The sequence below is a fragment of the Pholis gunnellus genome (genome assembly GCF_910591455.1).
Source record: "Pholis gunnellus genome assembly, chromosome: 9".
In the NCBI taxonomy this organism is placed as follows: Eukaryota; Metazoa; Chordata; class Actinopteri; order Perciformes; family Pholidae; genus Pholis; species Pholis gunnellus.
Genome location: NC_136535.1, coordinates 7830616 through 7844759, shown reverse-complemented (window position 1 = coordinate 7844759; position 14144 = coordinate 7830616). Strand labels below are relative to the sequence as shown.

The following is a 14144-nucleotide window of genomic DNA, read 5'->3' as shown; positions in this document are numbered from 1 at the left end:
ATCATTTCCCAAAGTCTCCATTCAAGGCGCATCAAATGATTGTCTAGTTCACACCACACTTATTATTATTTATTTTTGTTAAATCTGTGCAATACTTCATGATTGCGCCTCCACATATTTGGATGCATGAATGATACATTCTGTGCACACATGCTGCCAGTCAAGAGATGTCCATTGTTTGGGTGAAAGTGGTCATTTTCACATCATTGTAACGCACTCAGACACATTAAAGAGATGAACTGCAGCGTCCCCCCCCCCCCCACCCTCCGAGAGGACCACCCACTTAGCAGAGTTTGTTCGCTTTTGGTCAACATCTCTTCATCCCACCGAGGCGACTCAGTGGCTCCGATGGGTTGGTTTTGATCCTGCGGGATATCAGCACAACGTATATTCCCTGGGGTTTTATTTCTCTGCATGTATCCGAGGTCCTAAAAGACAGGTGGCTGTAACAGTCCTTTCGGTTCAAAACGCTTTTTGGTCTGGTGTTATTATCGGATATAGTGACGCACGGTGTTGCTGCAGAAAGCCGGGCAGATGTGAGCTTGAGTGCCCCCTACAGTCTTTAATGGGTGCACACAGTGTGTGGGTGTGTAGTTCATAATAAACACGGGCACGGTGTTTTTCTCTATCACGCACACTCTTCTGTCTGTTTTTTCTAAAAATGCATTCATCAAGTACAATATATATAGTTCAGACCACTATGGAAATAGGTTACTGTTAGCTTTTACAAGTGTTCCTTTTAACATTTTTATGCACCAAACCTAATTTGCGTTCCTTCATTATGCAGTTGTAATGCACATATAGTTTTATGACGGACTAAAAAAAAAAAAACAACCACATTCGACCACATCCATTTCAGTATTTGTCTGCCTATGCAATGTTGTTGAAAAACAGCTGTAACCTACTATCAAGTCAGTTTCGCATGCGACTAATTATTCAGTTTTACAGACACTGAGCCAGACCAGACACTCATCCATCGCATGTTAAATGGACTGTAGGAAAACATGAGATTACGCTTCACAACGGGGCCGAAGCACAAGCTTCAACATGCGTCTGTGCAAACGTCTTCCCTTACTTTCAGCACTCTTGCTCTTTCTTGTTGAGTTTCTGGGTGTTGTGCTGGTTAGGGCTTAAACGTCATTAAGCTCACCATTGTCTGGCATAATGACTCTGAACGCGCTCGCAGGCCAAAGGCTACAGATTTCAGAGCAAACCTGCAGCGGCGTATACTGAGTCAGAGTTTGGTCAGTGCTGTGGAGATAGTTTGCACAGATGAACTCTCTTACTGTACATGATGTGCTTTCAGATTCATTCACTCACCGATGCAAGTGAAGAGGATGTCATTCATTAACAGGATTTTACATTCATTTTGTTCCTTGTATAAAGACAATACAATGAGTTGATGAAAAGGAAGGTGGAGGTAAGGCCTGGTTGTTTCCACCAGACACATTTTGGATTCTGTGACGCTTAAATAAGTTAAGAACCAGCATTGATCTATCCAGATAGAGTGTCAGTGTTTCCCCCTCTCCCCTTATGCCCATTGGCTTAGAAGTGACATCGACGTCCCTCCTCAAATAACTTCAGTGGACATTTTTCCTCCTTTTTATTAGAGAATCTTTTAAGCAGACAACTCCTCAAAGGGCCTCTGCTGCTGCTGCTGCTGCTGCTGCTGCTGCAGGCGTCATCATACACCAAAGCTGGGCATATTTTCTCTCTTTGTGTCCCCTCTCAGCTTTCGTGTAAGAGAACAAGGAGACGATGCATGACTGTACACGGCAGCGAGACACCGCATCCACATCACCGTTTACAGCACCTTGTCGAAAACGCTCAAGAATGTATGCATGCGTGGAACCAGAAACCCGCAGTTAAACCAAAGAAATGTCATCACCGATGGGAGCCTGACTCTTCAAATGAGCTTGGGCTTCCTCCACCTCTTGGAGCAAGTCCTTGCAGGTTGACTGAGGGGCGAATCCAGACATGCTACAGTGAAGGAGGGGCAACTGAGCTCACATCAATAACTCCTGCAGCCTTTTTTTCCCCTTCTTTTTTACCCTGATGCACCTATTTTTGGAAGGGGAGATAGACAAATATTTCATTCTATTTGGCACAAGAAAATAGTCGATGACAACTAAGATGTTGCTCAAATCAAAGGGCAGATTAAATGACAGAGGAACTAAAGCAAAAGTAAAGTTCAGGGTAGATGCAATTGCAACAGAAAGCAAGAAGGTCTCTGGCAATGGCTCACCTTGTTGAGCCAGTAGGTTGAGTCGACTGCACAATATATAATCGTCCTTTCTACAGCCATCAAAGAAAGACAAACACACCTTCAACGTTGCGACACGTCTCTCTATAAACCATTTCCTGTCCCCAGTCGATCTATCGACTGCTCTATGCATCACCGAGGAAATGCAAACACTTCTAAACACACTGCACCCAGTCAGTTAATCAGTGCGTTGACAACAAGCTTTATTTGGGTTCACTGCCGATGTTGGTACCAAAGTATAGCTTCCATCAAATTATGATTTTACAATATCAAATAAATACAGAATGAGAACACATTTGAAAAAAACAACAATCTCCTCCAAATCTACAGTGTATATTTTGTGACAATTATAAGAAGGGCTTTTCTTTTCCATAAGTGAATAAAAAACTTGAAGCCAGTATCATATTCAAAGGCACTTAGAATGTGTTTGCTCAAATATTCCTTTTATAACAAAGTGCTATTGTCCAAGCAGATGGCAAAGAAATACAAAACTACTTTCAAATCACCGACTTAAAAATTCTGTTTAGTCCAATTCTGCTGATCTACTGCCTCTACAGTCCACTGCTGCTGATCGGTTCGCTCTTGGAGATAGTCGAGGGGGCATGTAACGTTCTAAAGGGGACTAAACTCATTTTACTGGTCTGTATTACAGTATGACAGCACAGGTATAATGCACTGATGGGAGAAGAAGACCACTGTGGACCACGCCGAAAGTCAGGATTTCTTCTGGTACAGAGAGCGGCTGTTTGCTGAGGATGCGTGACGCTTGTGATGGTTTGTGGCTTTCACTTCCCTCGTCTGAAAACAGTGGATGAAGGTAAGTAATAAAACGTGTTCGACAGAGTCCTCTTATGTGCAACCAACCCTTTAGAAATTCATACTTACAGAGGGTGCATCGATAAGTACGAGACCACACGAGCCGGTATTCCCCCCCACGTGTTCCCGCGCACCTACAAAGAGGAGCAGGTGGTTGTTCTGTATTGAAATGGCGACACATTTAATGGCCGAACGCAAATAGCCTTTACAAAGTGCTCACAGTACAGCTGGTGGTCGAGTCTGTCTAGAGAGAGGAGGATTTTCTGCTCTTCCAATGAAATGGCCGTGAGGCCCTGCTGTTGGCTGCGCCGCTGCGTCGTGCCAGGCCTCTGTGTTTGGGCTGTTTCCACGGCAGCCACAATGTCCGTTTCCTCCAGCAAGCCTCCAGCACGTCCGTCGGCCAGGTGTAACTGGGCCGCACTCACCAAACCTGAGAGCACAGTCAAAGTCACCTCAAAGGCTTTCGTTTGTTGAGGCTTTTTATGCATTTATGTGTCAAATAAAGATGCGGTGTTATCTTTCTCAATTCCTAGTCTCCCTGTTGTATTGCAAAATACTTATGGTACAGTATTGGCTCAGACTATTCATAGTACTTTTATGAATATTTGGGTACTTTGGGTTCTTTTTGGTTAAAAAACATAAACACGAGGACACAGTGAACACTATACCTTCATATGGAAAGGCCATGTTGTAAGTACTGGAAAACGGTCTGACTGGCTCCGTAGTCTGTCTTGTTGGCTACACAAAACAAATGAAACACTTAGAAGTCTTAGATGAACCTTAGATAATAGCCATGTAGCCTATAGTACACTGAAAAAAAAAAAGAAAATCTCGGTGATGGGCATGAAGCACAAAGAACAGGTAAAGCGAGTTGTAAACAAAAACATTACGCATCAACGCTTATTTCTTGTAAAACCCTGACAACTCAAGTCCATCCGGAAAGTCTCGTCTTGGCAAACGTAAATCGTGGCGTTGAGTCAGTTTTACAAACACTAAGGACGGCATGAAAGGGACTGCAAAAAAAAAACTGATTCAACAAGTTCAAACACACCCATTTACTTGATCTCCAGTGATTATTCTCACTCTTCTTCCCCAACGGGGCGCCTGCATGCACGTACCTGAGAGGGCGGAGGAAGCCTCCTGTTCCCTGAGCCGGGAGGCTGTCTGCTCTGATCCGCGCAGGGTTTCCTCACAACTTGCCCGTCCTCCAGGGCCTGTTGTCGAAGCATGTTTTTAGCTGAAAGAAGATGTATTAGCTGAAATCATTAAAGACACACACACACACACACACACACAAACACACACAATTACATCAACATAAATGATAATCATGTGGTGAGCTCAGGCTCTGTGGTCCTCTAAAGAGGATGCATAACTAAATAGTTTCCATCTTTAGCCAGCAATAAAGATGACTGAAAATCACAAGAGACGATGATAAGCTTGTGAATAAGAACTGCTGTGAGCATTATTTTCTTTTGCACTGTAATTGTTATTCTGTTTTGTTTCTCGTTCTGTTTGTCCTGCCAAAAGTGATGTATATGATGGAGTGTGTATATAATACGAAGCTCAGATTAAGAATCTTTTTAAGTGATTAAATACATTTTTTAGGATTCTTTGATGCATTGGAAAAATGTGGCTTTAGATCCAACCTTCTATCAGTAGAAAAGGTAAGACCATCACCGCTGACGGTAACATGGGACTGATAATAAGACATTTTTAGGGTCAACTATGTTCACTTTCCCAAATATTACTAGCTTCCTTTTTCACAAGATAAGTAATCGAGACTTCCACTTCAGGGACATTTCAATATCAAAACGTGAGCCGACGCAGAAAGAACAGTGTGTCAGTTATTATATGGGTCGCTTTCAATACATTGGTAAAAAAAAGTGGTAAACACTGAGCGCCAAGGAAGACGTGGCATAAAGATGCAAATTATGAAAAATGGCTTTCCAGTGAAAAGGGATCTCTTGGGAATCTTAAACAACGAAATTGGCAGTCACACAAACATCATGCAGCTCATTGGGTGTGTGTTTTTATGAGGAGAGATACAAAGATGGATTCAAAGGATCACTGTGAATGTTGCTGTGTGCTCAGGATAAAGCAGAAACGGCAGCAGGGAGGTTTGATAGATAATCGTTGAAACAAATAGGCTTAAGAGAAACTGCATGTCAATCCAAATGACGCATCTCTTCAGACTTATAAGCCTGAGCTGTGCGAGGTGCTGCCAGCCGAAATATACTTTACCCTCCTTGGTGGCCAAGGCACTGCGGACCCCGTGCCAGAGCTGTGAGATCTCCTCATCAGTGGGAGTGCAGTTTAAACAGAGGCCTTTGTCATTGCACACCATCCCTCTTCTTCTGCCGCTGCAGCCCTGAGTCTCCTGATGGCCTGGGCTGGGCGTGTCCTTCGTGTTGCCCTTTGAGGCGGAGTGGGCGCACGGGGGTGGCATTGGTGTGTACATAACAGTGCTATCTGTTCTCACTACGTCACGCGTGCGAGGTGAGAAAAAGCCGTCTGAGTCGTCCTTGTGCGGGGCCTGCTCAGCCAGAGCTTGTTTACAGCTGACACTGGCACGACCCACGCCATATGGAGCCTTCGCCAAACTCGCCGTCTTCTCCCATTCCATCCTCGGGGGTGGGCGGGGCACCATGATCCTCCCTTGGGTTTTGGCAATCTGACTCACCTCGGTGGCAGATTGAGGTCGTATGACGGTGCCCTTTCTAGTCCGCGAGGAAACAGGACCCCCTCCAGCTCGGCCGGAGCGCTCTCTCCGGGGGACCCTGGGGCCACCGGACCTGGTGCTGCTCCGCGGCACCTTGACCTCGTCTGCACGTTCTTGGGGCAAGCTGACTTGAACCCCAACATCTGCCCACGCTTGCTTTGTAAAGTGATAACCGGCGGAGGCCGGAGGGGTCATGCCGGGTCCGGGCTTGGAGGCCCCTGAGACTGTAGTGAGACTTAGCTGGTGGTCCTCGGAGTTGTTATTTGAGTGAGAGAGAGTGGAAGACTTGTGCATCATCTGTTTCATTGTGTTCTGCTCTTGGTCCTCTTTCCCCACATGTACCTCGTCAAACCAACGCAGCTTCTTCTTCTTCTTCGCGGCGTCGTTGCCCTCCACACCCTTAGTTTTGGTCCGAGTCAATTCGACGCTATCTCTGATGGCTAAGGCTACTTGTTTTGCAAAAGTCAAATGTCCCGAGCCAAACACACGCGCGGTATCTCCCGACACATATTTGGACGGATTTTTGAGGATTCCTTTGATGAACCGGACTTCACACACCGAATGGGACGCCCTCGCAGAAACAGGCACGTTTTGAGCTTCCTCTTTAGGACACTTCAGGCACTTAAGAGCGTCTGGCTGAATGTTCGACAAGCATGCGCGCTGCAGCGATGCTGCATTAATGGTCTTTTCAGTTTGGGGCTCTGAGTTCGACACCTTATTGAGGTTGTTTATGGAAGCACTGGGCTCTTTCTGCGATGAAAGATTGTGGTTTTCTTTTGCTGTTTGCTGAAGAGTTCCCTGTCGGGATGCATTATCTGTCCCGCTATCGTTCAAGGAAATATTGGGCTTTGGGGGAGGCCCGAACAAAATGTCTTCGCCATTTTGAGCAGACAAAAGGATTTCTGTAGCTGACTGATGTTTTAATTGTCTGTCATCATGGACCCCGTTCTGCCTGAGTCCTAACAGAGCCTCCTGTTTAGGACATGAAGAGTCAAGTGCTGCGTTGCCGGGGGCCCCTCTGTTTGTAGCGATGACGTTGTCACGGGGACTGTTTTGTGAGTTTACCTCAAAGTGCTCCGGGCCTTCACTAACAGTGAAAAAGTTGCAGTTGTGCGGAGTGGGCTGGGTTTGCGTTTTAGGCGCGAACCCCCACGAAGCTTTGGAAACGTGCATCTTATAGTCGGGCCCTTCAGGGTCCGCTTGTTTTTTCTGCTCGGGTTCATGCCGTTTTCTTGACTGGGCCAAGTCATCACCAAGAAGCACCACGGCTGAGAAAGAAGTTCGGTCTGACGTTGGACACAAACCATTCTGCTTTCTCAGGTCTGGATGGGGCTTCTCTGAGTCGAGCAGGAATGGCAAATAGGAATACTGTCGATGTTTTGTGCCGTGGTCCTCGTTCTCTAAACTGTCCTTACTTGAAAGGCTTTCAGAGTTGCAGCAATCAGACTGTTGGCTGTCCTGAAATATAGAAACAAAAGAGAGGAGGTGATGAATAGAACATAATAATATGATTTACATCTTGTATGTACAATACAGGGGGCGGAACACAGATCTAAAATACAAGTTGAGGAGAGAGTGGAAAAGAGACATGAGATACCGGGTGGATATGAGATCCCATTTCACTTTCTTGAGTCATCTTAAATGAGAAAGGCCAGATGCCAGAATCAACAAAGCTGAGACGGTACAGCAGTGGGGGGAGAGCAGCTTCACTGTAAAATGTTTTTGCCACGTTGAACACGGCATGTAAACATTTCTGCTTTTGCTAGCATAAGCAAACAGCACACAGTGAATGATGAATAAGGAAGTACAACTCGATAAACTGGACATATCTTTGAACAAGTGTTGGTGGGTTTGTCTCCTCTTTGGAGTGGTACTGGATCAGTACATTCAAAGGAATTTGATATTGCAGATATCAGTACTTTTTTTTTTTCAAGCATATGAATTCAAGTCCCACTGAAAAAAAAAATCTGTTACAAAAAAAACACCTTTTTACACAGACATTTCAATAGAGGATGGGTGCTGAAGCCAGTGTTTCCGGTGCAGGAAAGGGATTGCGTCACATTGCTGCCCCCTAGGGGTCTTCTTGTGTAAGGTCACATACAAAAAATAAACGGCATTTGAATTGCCCAAGATGGAAGCCGAGTGAGTACTTCAACATCATCAATATCAAAGACGTCTTGATGAATAGTCTGATTACAGCACTGAGACTCTTCTAAGAGATCTTTTAGCAGCAGACAATGGTCGCTCCATTGACGTAGAGTATTTTTTAAACTTAAACTTTATTAAACCAAAAATGTATTTGCAAAATCTTTTTTTGTTATGGTGAGCTGTCAAGAGGGTTAAGTTAAACTCTGAGTGCATGTCCATTCCATACATACAATATGAAAAGAGTGAGGTATGTGCGTTAGATACAAAGCAGGGGAGGGAATATTTTTTTTAATATAAATTCCAATACAACCACCAGGGCTGAAATAACACTTTGTTTCCTGCACATTGGAATGAAACAACCAGCATACCTGAGGGCTGTCGTGCTGCTTCTCTTGTGTCTTTTCACTTGGTGGACTGCTCTTGAAGCAGGTGATGCTCTGCTCCTGGAGCAGTTTGGTGTAGGCCTCCACAGCAGAGAGCGCCTGGCGGTGAGAGGGTTTAGAAACGGTGGGCGGCTTAGGAGAGGGAATGCAGCTTCTTGAAGAGAGAACAGAACAGTATGAACACAACGTGGGACTACTCCCGCCATTAAAAAAAAGGTTGTTACACAAATCAAATCAAAAAAAGTTATGAAGATACTGTCACCAGAATTTGAGAAAATCAGGTTTTACACCAAAAAAGTGTATCTTTTTACCTGCTAATGTTAAAGAAAGAGGACTGCTGGGTGGATGACCTCGAGGAGCCTCGAATTTGATTGAGCGCATCTTCAATGTTTGGGACGTTTCTTCTAAAAGCTAGAGCACCACAAAGGAAAGCATAGAAACAAAGTGAAACGTGTTAGGACTGTCGGTGTGTGACGTCTGGGTTCTGGGAGGCACACGTTAGATAGGTCACCAACATTGCCTGCGTCTCTGAGAAGGCGGTAAATGGGCTCTTTGGAAGCGCTCAGTCGCATCCTGCACTCGCTGTCTGCGTTGCTTCAGGATGTTCTCTGTGAGCTGCTGCTCCTGCACGTCCCGCTGCTTCTGTCTCTCCTCCAGAGCCCTGAGCCACGAGAGAGACATTGCAAACGGATTAAATGCAGACCGGCCACGTTTTAGATGCGGAAACCCGAGTCCGCTCAGTGAGCTTTATTTCAACACAGTCATCAATAAATTAAAGCTTCCACTCAAGACTGGGCTCACAGAGCGAAGCCGACGATAATATTGGGTCAATCAAGTTCAGCAAAATGGCAATCACTGTCAACAAGAGCATTTATAAACAGCGTCGAGAACCAGAATAAAAGAAAATTAACAATTTAGATGAACGCATTCCCTTTCTATTAAAACAAACTGATTCTTTATTATCTTATATTTCTTTATTTATAAATGCATTAAAGTTTAGGCTCCAACATTTTATATAAATGCATTACATTTGAGACGGATAAGGTAAACATGCACATTGGAGAGGTGTTACTTTATTCCTTATAATTTAAATATGAGTAATATATCAAAGTACTCCTTGTTTACATTGGCATGAAAGGAAGCAGTGACATATCGCCTTTACTTCACAATAGAAACTGTTTCGTCGGTTTGGTGCAAGAATGAATCTTCAATTTAAAGTTAAGGTTTTTATTAATGTACTCAGGCAGTATTTTGGTTACCAGCATCAGTGTGCTGAATGTTATATTGCATTTCATATTGATGAATAAACTCTGAAGGTTTGATCAGTGCATGATGACAGCTTTCTGTTGGACATTGTTCTCTAAGGTGCAGAACGTATGCATAACAAAAAGGTTTTGTTTCTTTTACAGACATGTTGTATGTTCTTTAATGGTTTATGCACATTATATTTAAGGAATAATGATCACCTGCCTCTGTAAAACCAAAATCTGTCTCAGATATTGCACAATAAATCTGACCTCCACCCACATAAACCTACTCTTTCTATAGCTCTTTGTTCAATAACAGCAACAGTCACTTTTAGCTCCCGCTGATACACCCACATGTAGACGTTATTTATACCTGTAAGGGACTTGAGCAGCTTTAGTTGAGAGGTGACGCATCAGTCACAGTTGCCCTCTGGGCCAACAGATCTATTTCCAGAGTCTAGACTGCAAAACCCTGTCAACACCACCCGTCCCTGAAAGGAGCTAAGCTGTGGACAGAACCATAAGCTGCTGTCCAGGAGGTGCAGAACACCAGCAGAGCAGCATCTGCTTCCAGGAAGTGATGGAAGACTTTTGATTTACAAAGAGCTGGTCGCTCTGGGCTGGGTTCGGGCTGCAGACTGAGATGACTCAAACAATAAAAACAACAATGCATAAACTTGAACTGACCTCCTGCGTCGGTTGGTTTCCAGCGAGAACCGGCGGGCTCGGGATCTGCACAACTTTTGCTCTTCAATCAAAAGTTGTCTCTCACCTTGGAGGCCTCCATCGGCTCCCAGCTGGGAATTTCTGGAAGTGAGCAGCTAAGGAGAGCGTTTTTAAACATACGTGTCACCTCCATGCAACGTTAACCATGAAAACTGATTCACTTTGTGTTCTCATGAATCATACACGACAGTACATTTACAACTTTTGAGGTACTCGTATACTTTCATTGAGTGTTTCCATCTTATGCTATACTTCTATTTCAAAGGGAAATATTGTTGCCTACTTTTTAATCTACTGCATTGACTTGATGTACAAGTTACTTTATATAACAAATCAACAAATAAAGGATGATGTATTATTATGGATAAAGACATTATTGATCCCACAGTGAAATTAACAAGCTCCCAGGCAGTAAATAAGCCCCACCTTTACTGCAACATTACTGTAACATACACATTAGTGCATCAACAGTTATAATCTAATTGCTTAATATTATATACGTTATGATGAAAAAGACCATTCTGCATACTAAGCATTTTACTCTTGGTACTTTGAGTAGGCTAGTTATCGATGCTGGCTTTAATACATTTGTAAAAATATTACTTTTACCGTCACTTGTAACATTTCTACACTACGTCACCGTGATATTGATACTTTCACTTAGTTTCTCTACATGAAAACAGGTGTAACTAATACACGTTTCTATAACAGCTCCACGGGGTAAACAACGTGACGTGAGGAGGATACGAGTAGAAGAAGGTGCCCTGAGCATCTTGCATCCTCCGGGGCTGCAGATCCTGGTTGAACACCGGACAGACATGCAGGTCCAGCTTCCTGCAGAGCTGCTAACCCGAGCGTGGCTCGGCGGGTCCTTCCTGCAGAGCTCACGTCAGCGGTCCGATCCGTTCAAACTCCCTTCAACCCTTTTCGGGGCGAAGATAAACATGCGAGGGAAATGTTTGAATCCACATCGCAGCAACTTTTCCTGCGGAACAACAGCCTCTTCTGTCGGTTAGAAGAAGTCAGACACAACACGGATAAGTTGAGACTTTTCTAGCTGCTTCACCTGAGTCTGTCTGTGTACAGTCGCCCTCCATGATAGCAACCGAAGACGCAGCTCCTTGACAACGGGGGCGGTGGTAGTACCCGCCATGTCCAGCAGAGGGCGAGGGCTCAAGACGTGCACTGTTGCCTTCAGGTACACCTGGAAGTGTCGTAAAAACAATATCCACAGCACAATAAATAAATAAAAAACAAAAATGAAGGGGTTAAGAAAAATAGCAAAAAGGATAGATAGAAAGAGTGTTGCTTTTAGGTTCAGACAGTGTACGATATCGAGGTCAAGTCCAGGAAAAGACTGTGTGTAAAAGGAGGCTATATTTGAATATTTGATGAGTGTTAATTGTCATAATTAACAGTAATTGTTGTTGATAATTCTTTTATGAAAACAGTTGTCTGCCCTTTTAGATGTAAATCGGCAAAAAAAATTATCTTACCGTAAACATTAAAGATACGCCTTGGCCTAATGTATGAAATGAACCTAAGTCAAATAATATATGAAATATTTACAGTTTAAACATGTTTCCAGCCATGACCTCTAGCTATATGCGTATTCAAATATATATTTGATGGACTATGTCCGATCGACACTTTCATTATCATTTTATCTGCATATAGTCATCATTGTTTCTGCATAGCTTATATCTGCTCGGGGATGGTGCCCCTCATTAAATACAAAGGTGCGTTGTTATGACCTGTTACATTTGATGGCACCATGAGTTAAGAGGATTTGGGAAAAACCTTTCCTGCAGATTGTTTATGCTGTTAAAGAGACGGGGTTACTCCATTATTTAATCTATTTTCAGTGTGGCAAATGCCACATAGAGTATTAATGGTGCACTTTCCTGCGGCTTGCACACGTTACATATAGTATGTAATTAAACCATCTCCTAATCCTCTGCCTCGAATTATAACACTAAGGTCAGAGCATTAAATCCTCTATTAGTTTGACAAAGTCCTTTAATATCTTGATCTTTAGGCAAACTGGACACATTTGTAGAAATATACGTGAATGAAACTGAGATATAACCAAGTTATATAATCCCCCAAAACAGGGACCTAATGTATTCGACAAATGCTAATATTCTACGTTATAAAACACAACTAAAAAGCTGCTGGGAAACCGCCCACTGGGCGCGCAGAGGCAGCGCAGTCAGCATCAAGACCCGAGTTGGGACGCAGGGTAGCGTCGGTCAGACAGGTGGTCAAGAGGCGGAGATGAGTCGGGTATAAATGGGCTGCAGCTGGACGCTTTGGGACGTTTACGGATTTCTACTGCGACCTAATGAAGTGAAAGTGAAGTTATTTTGGCGCATCAGTCTTCTGTGAGGTAAGTGGAGCATCCTGTCAGACTTTTTGATTTAGATTTGACATGTAGATAGTGATATCGGTGCCCCATTTCCAACAATCAGTTGAGAAACGTTGGTGTTTGGTGAGGCTTTTACAGGAATGATTCAGGCCCCTGATATTTCTAAAAGAAAACCAGTATGACAGTCCTCAGTGATCTCATCCTGCAGTGTCCCATTTTTCAAATGTCCTTGTGTGCCTCTCCTTGTCATCTACACACTGGTGCCTGGTGCACGAGGGAGCAGATGGTGCACGAGGGAGCAGACGTGACAAATAACTTGTCTTTTTTTTTCAGTTGCTGTAAATGTTTAGTGTTAATATGCAAAAGCACACAGCTCGCATAACGACGTTAATTACAGAATACATTTTCTTTTTTAATCATTAAAGTAGTGTTGTTGTGTCACAGCAATTTTTGTTTTGTTCTTTTTCATCTGTCATGATGAAGAAGAGCAGCAGAACAAAAACAACAAGGCATTCTCATAAATCCAGGGAGATAAATCCACATGGAGCAGCTACATATACCATTTTAAAAAGGCAAACAACAACATAAAACAATGTTATTGATCCATTTTATTTCACACCTTCCCTGGCTGAACAGCATGACACCGTTTTCATTTCAACTCGTCTCTGAGACTCGATGCCAAAGAGGAATAATTTGTCTGTATTAGAACTTTCTGTATATACTGGGTGCGCTCATCAGATCACTCAGTTATGTAAAATCTTATGAACACTAATTCGGATTGAATGAAGGGACGATGTCATCATCTATCATCGTCTGTGCTGAATTAGCTCCGGAGATAACCAAGTTATTCAAATGTATTTACTGAGCAGAAAGTAGATTTACTTGTTTCACAAAGACGCAAAACGTATTACTATTAGAGATAGTCACTGTTGTATTAGTCGTATCAGTAAATAAAGTTTCCCACTGAACACTTGATGACATTGTTGTGTTTTACATGATAGTTGACCAAATACAATTTATGTTGTCATATAAAATGTATCTGGTGAACTATCATGCAGAGGCTGGACAGTTCCAGGCCATGGAATGAAGGCGAGCAGACGATGAGTCTGTGGGTGGTGTCACACATGTAGTGCGAGTTATAATTCAGCCGAGACCAGCTGTCCATCGCACACTGTTGCCCATTCAAGGTCATTGCTGTCTCATTCCCAAGGCCTTTTTTTTGGAACAATAGAGTGAGCCGATGTTACTTTACCTAAACCAGTAGCCTTATTAAAGGGGACATATCATGAAAAAGTCACTTTTTTTGCAGTGCTTGTGCACATAGAACTGGGTATCTTGAGTGCCAACCAACTCACAAACTGAGATAAGACAATCCAGTCCGTTTTTTTATGGGCTGCAGAAAACATGCGATAACTTCCTGTGTCACATGCAGGCTCATTCGAACATACCGCCTCCATCTGAGTAACTCCAC

At 43.4% G+C, this 14144-nt stretch overlaps 1 protein-coding gene across 1 annotated transcript; it reads right to left on the bottom strand.

Moving 5' to 3' along the window:
- Nucleotides 1–2943: 2943 nt before the first annotated feature.
- On the bottom strand, nucleotides 2944–11458 carry cep126 (centrosomal protein 126; the record flags this gene model as incomplete). The annotated part of the gene is made up of 11 exons (XM_079166388.1): nucleotides 2944–3061; nucleotides 3149–3213; nucleotides 3300–3509; nucleotides 3748–3817; nucleotides 4198–4316; nucleotides 5324–7259; nucleotides 8318–8486; nucleotides 8644–8743; nucleotides 8848–8993; nucleotides 10267–10400; nucleotides 11372–11458. 11 exons carry the CDS (start codon nucleotides 11456–11458, stop codon nucleotides 2978–2980), a joined length of 3120 nt encoding a protein of 1039 aa, XP_079022514.1. The 3' UTR covers nucleotides 2944–2977.
- Between the last annotated feature and the right edge of the window lie 2686 nt (nucleotides 11459–14144).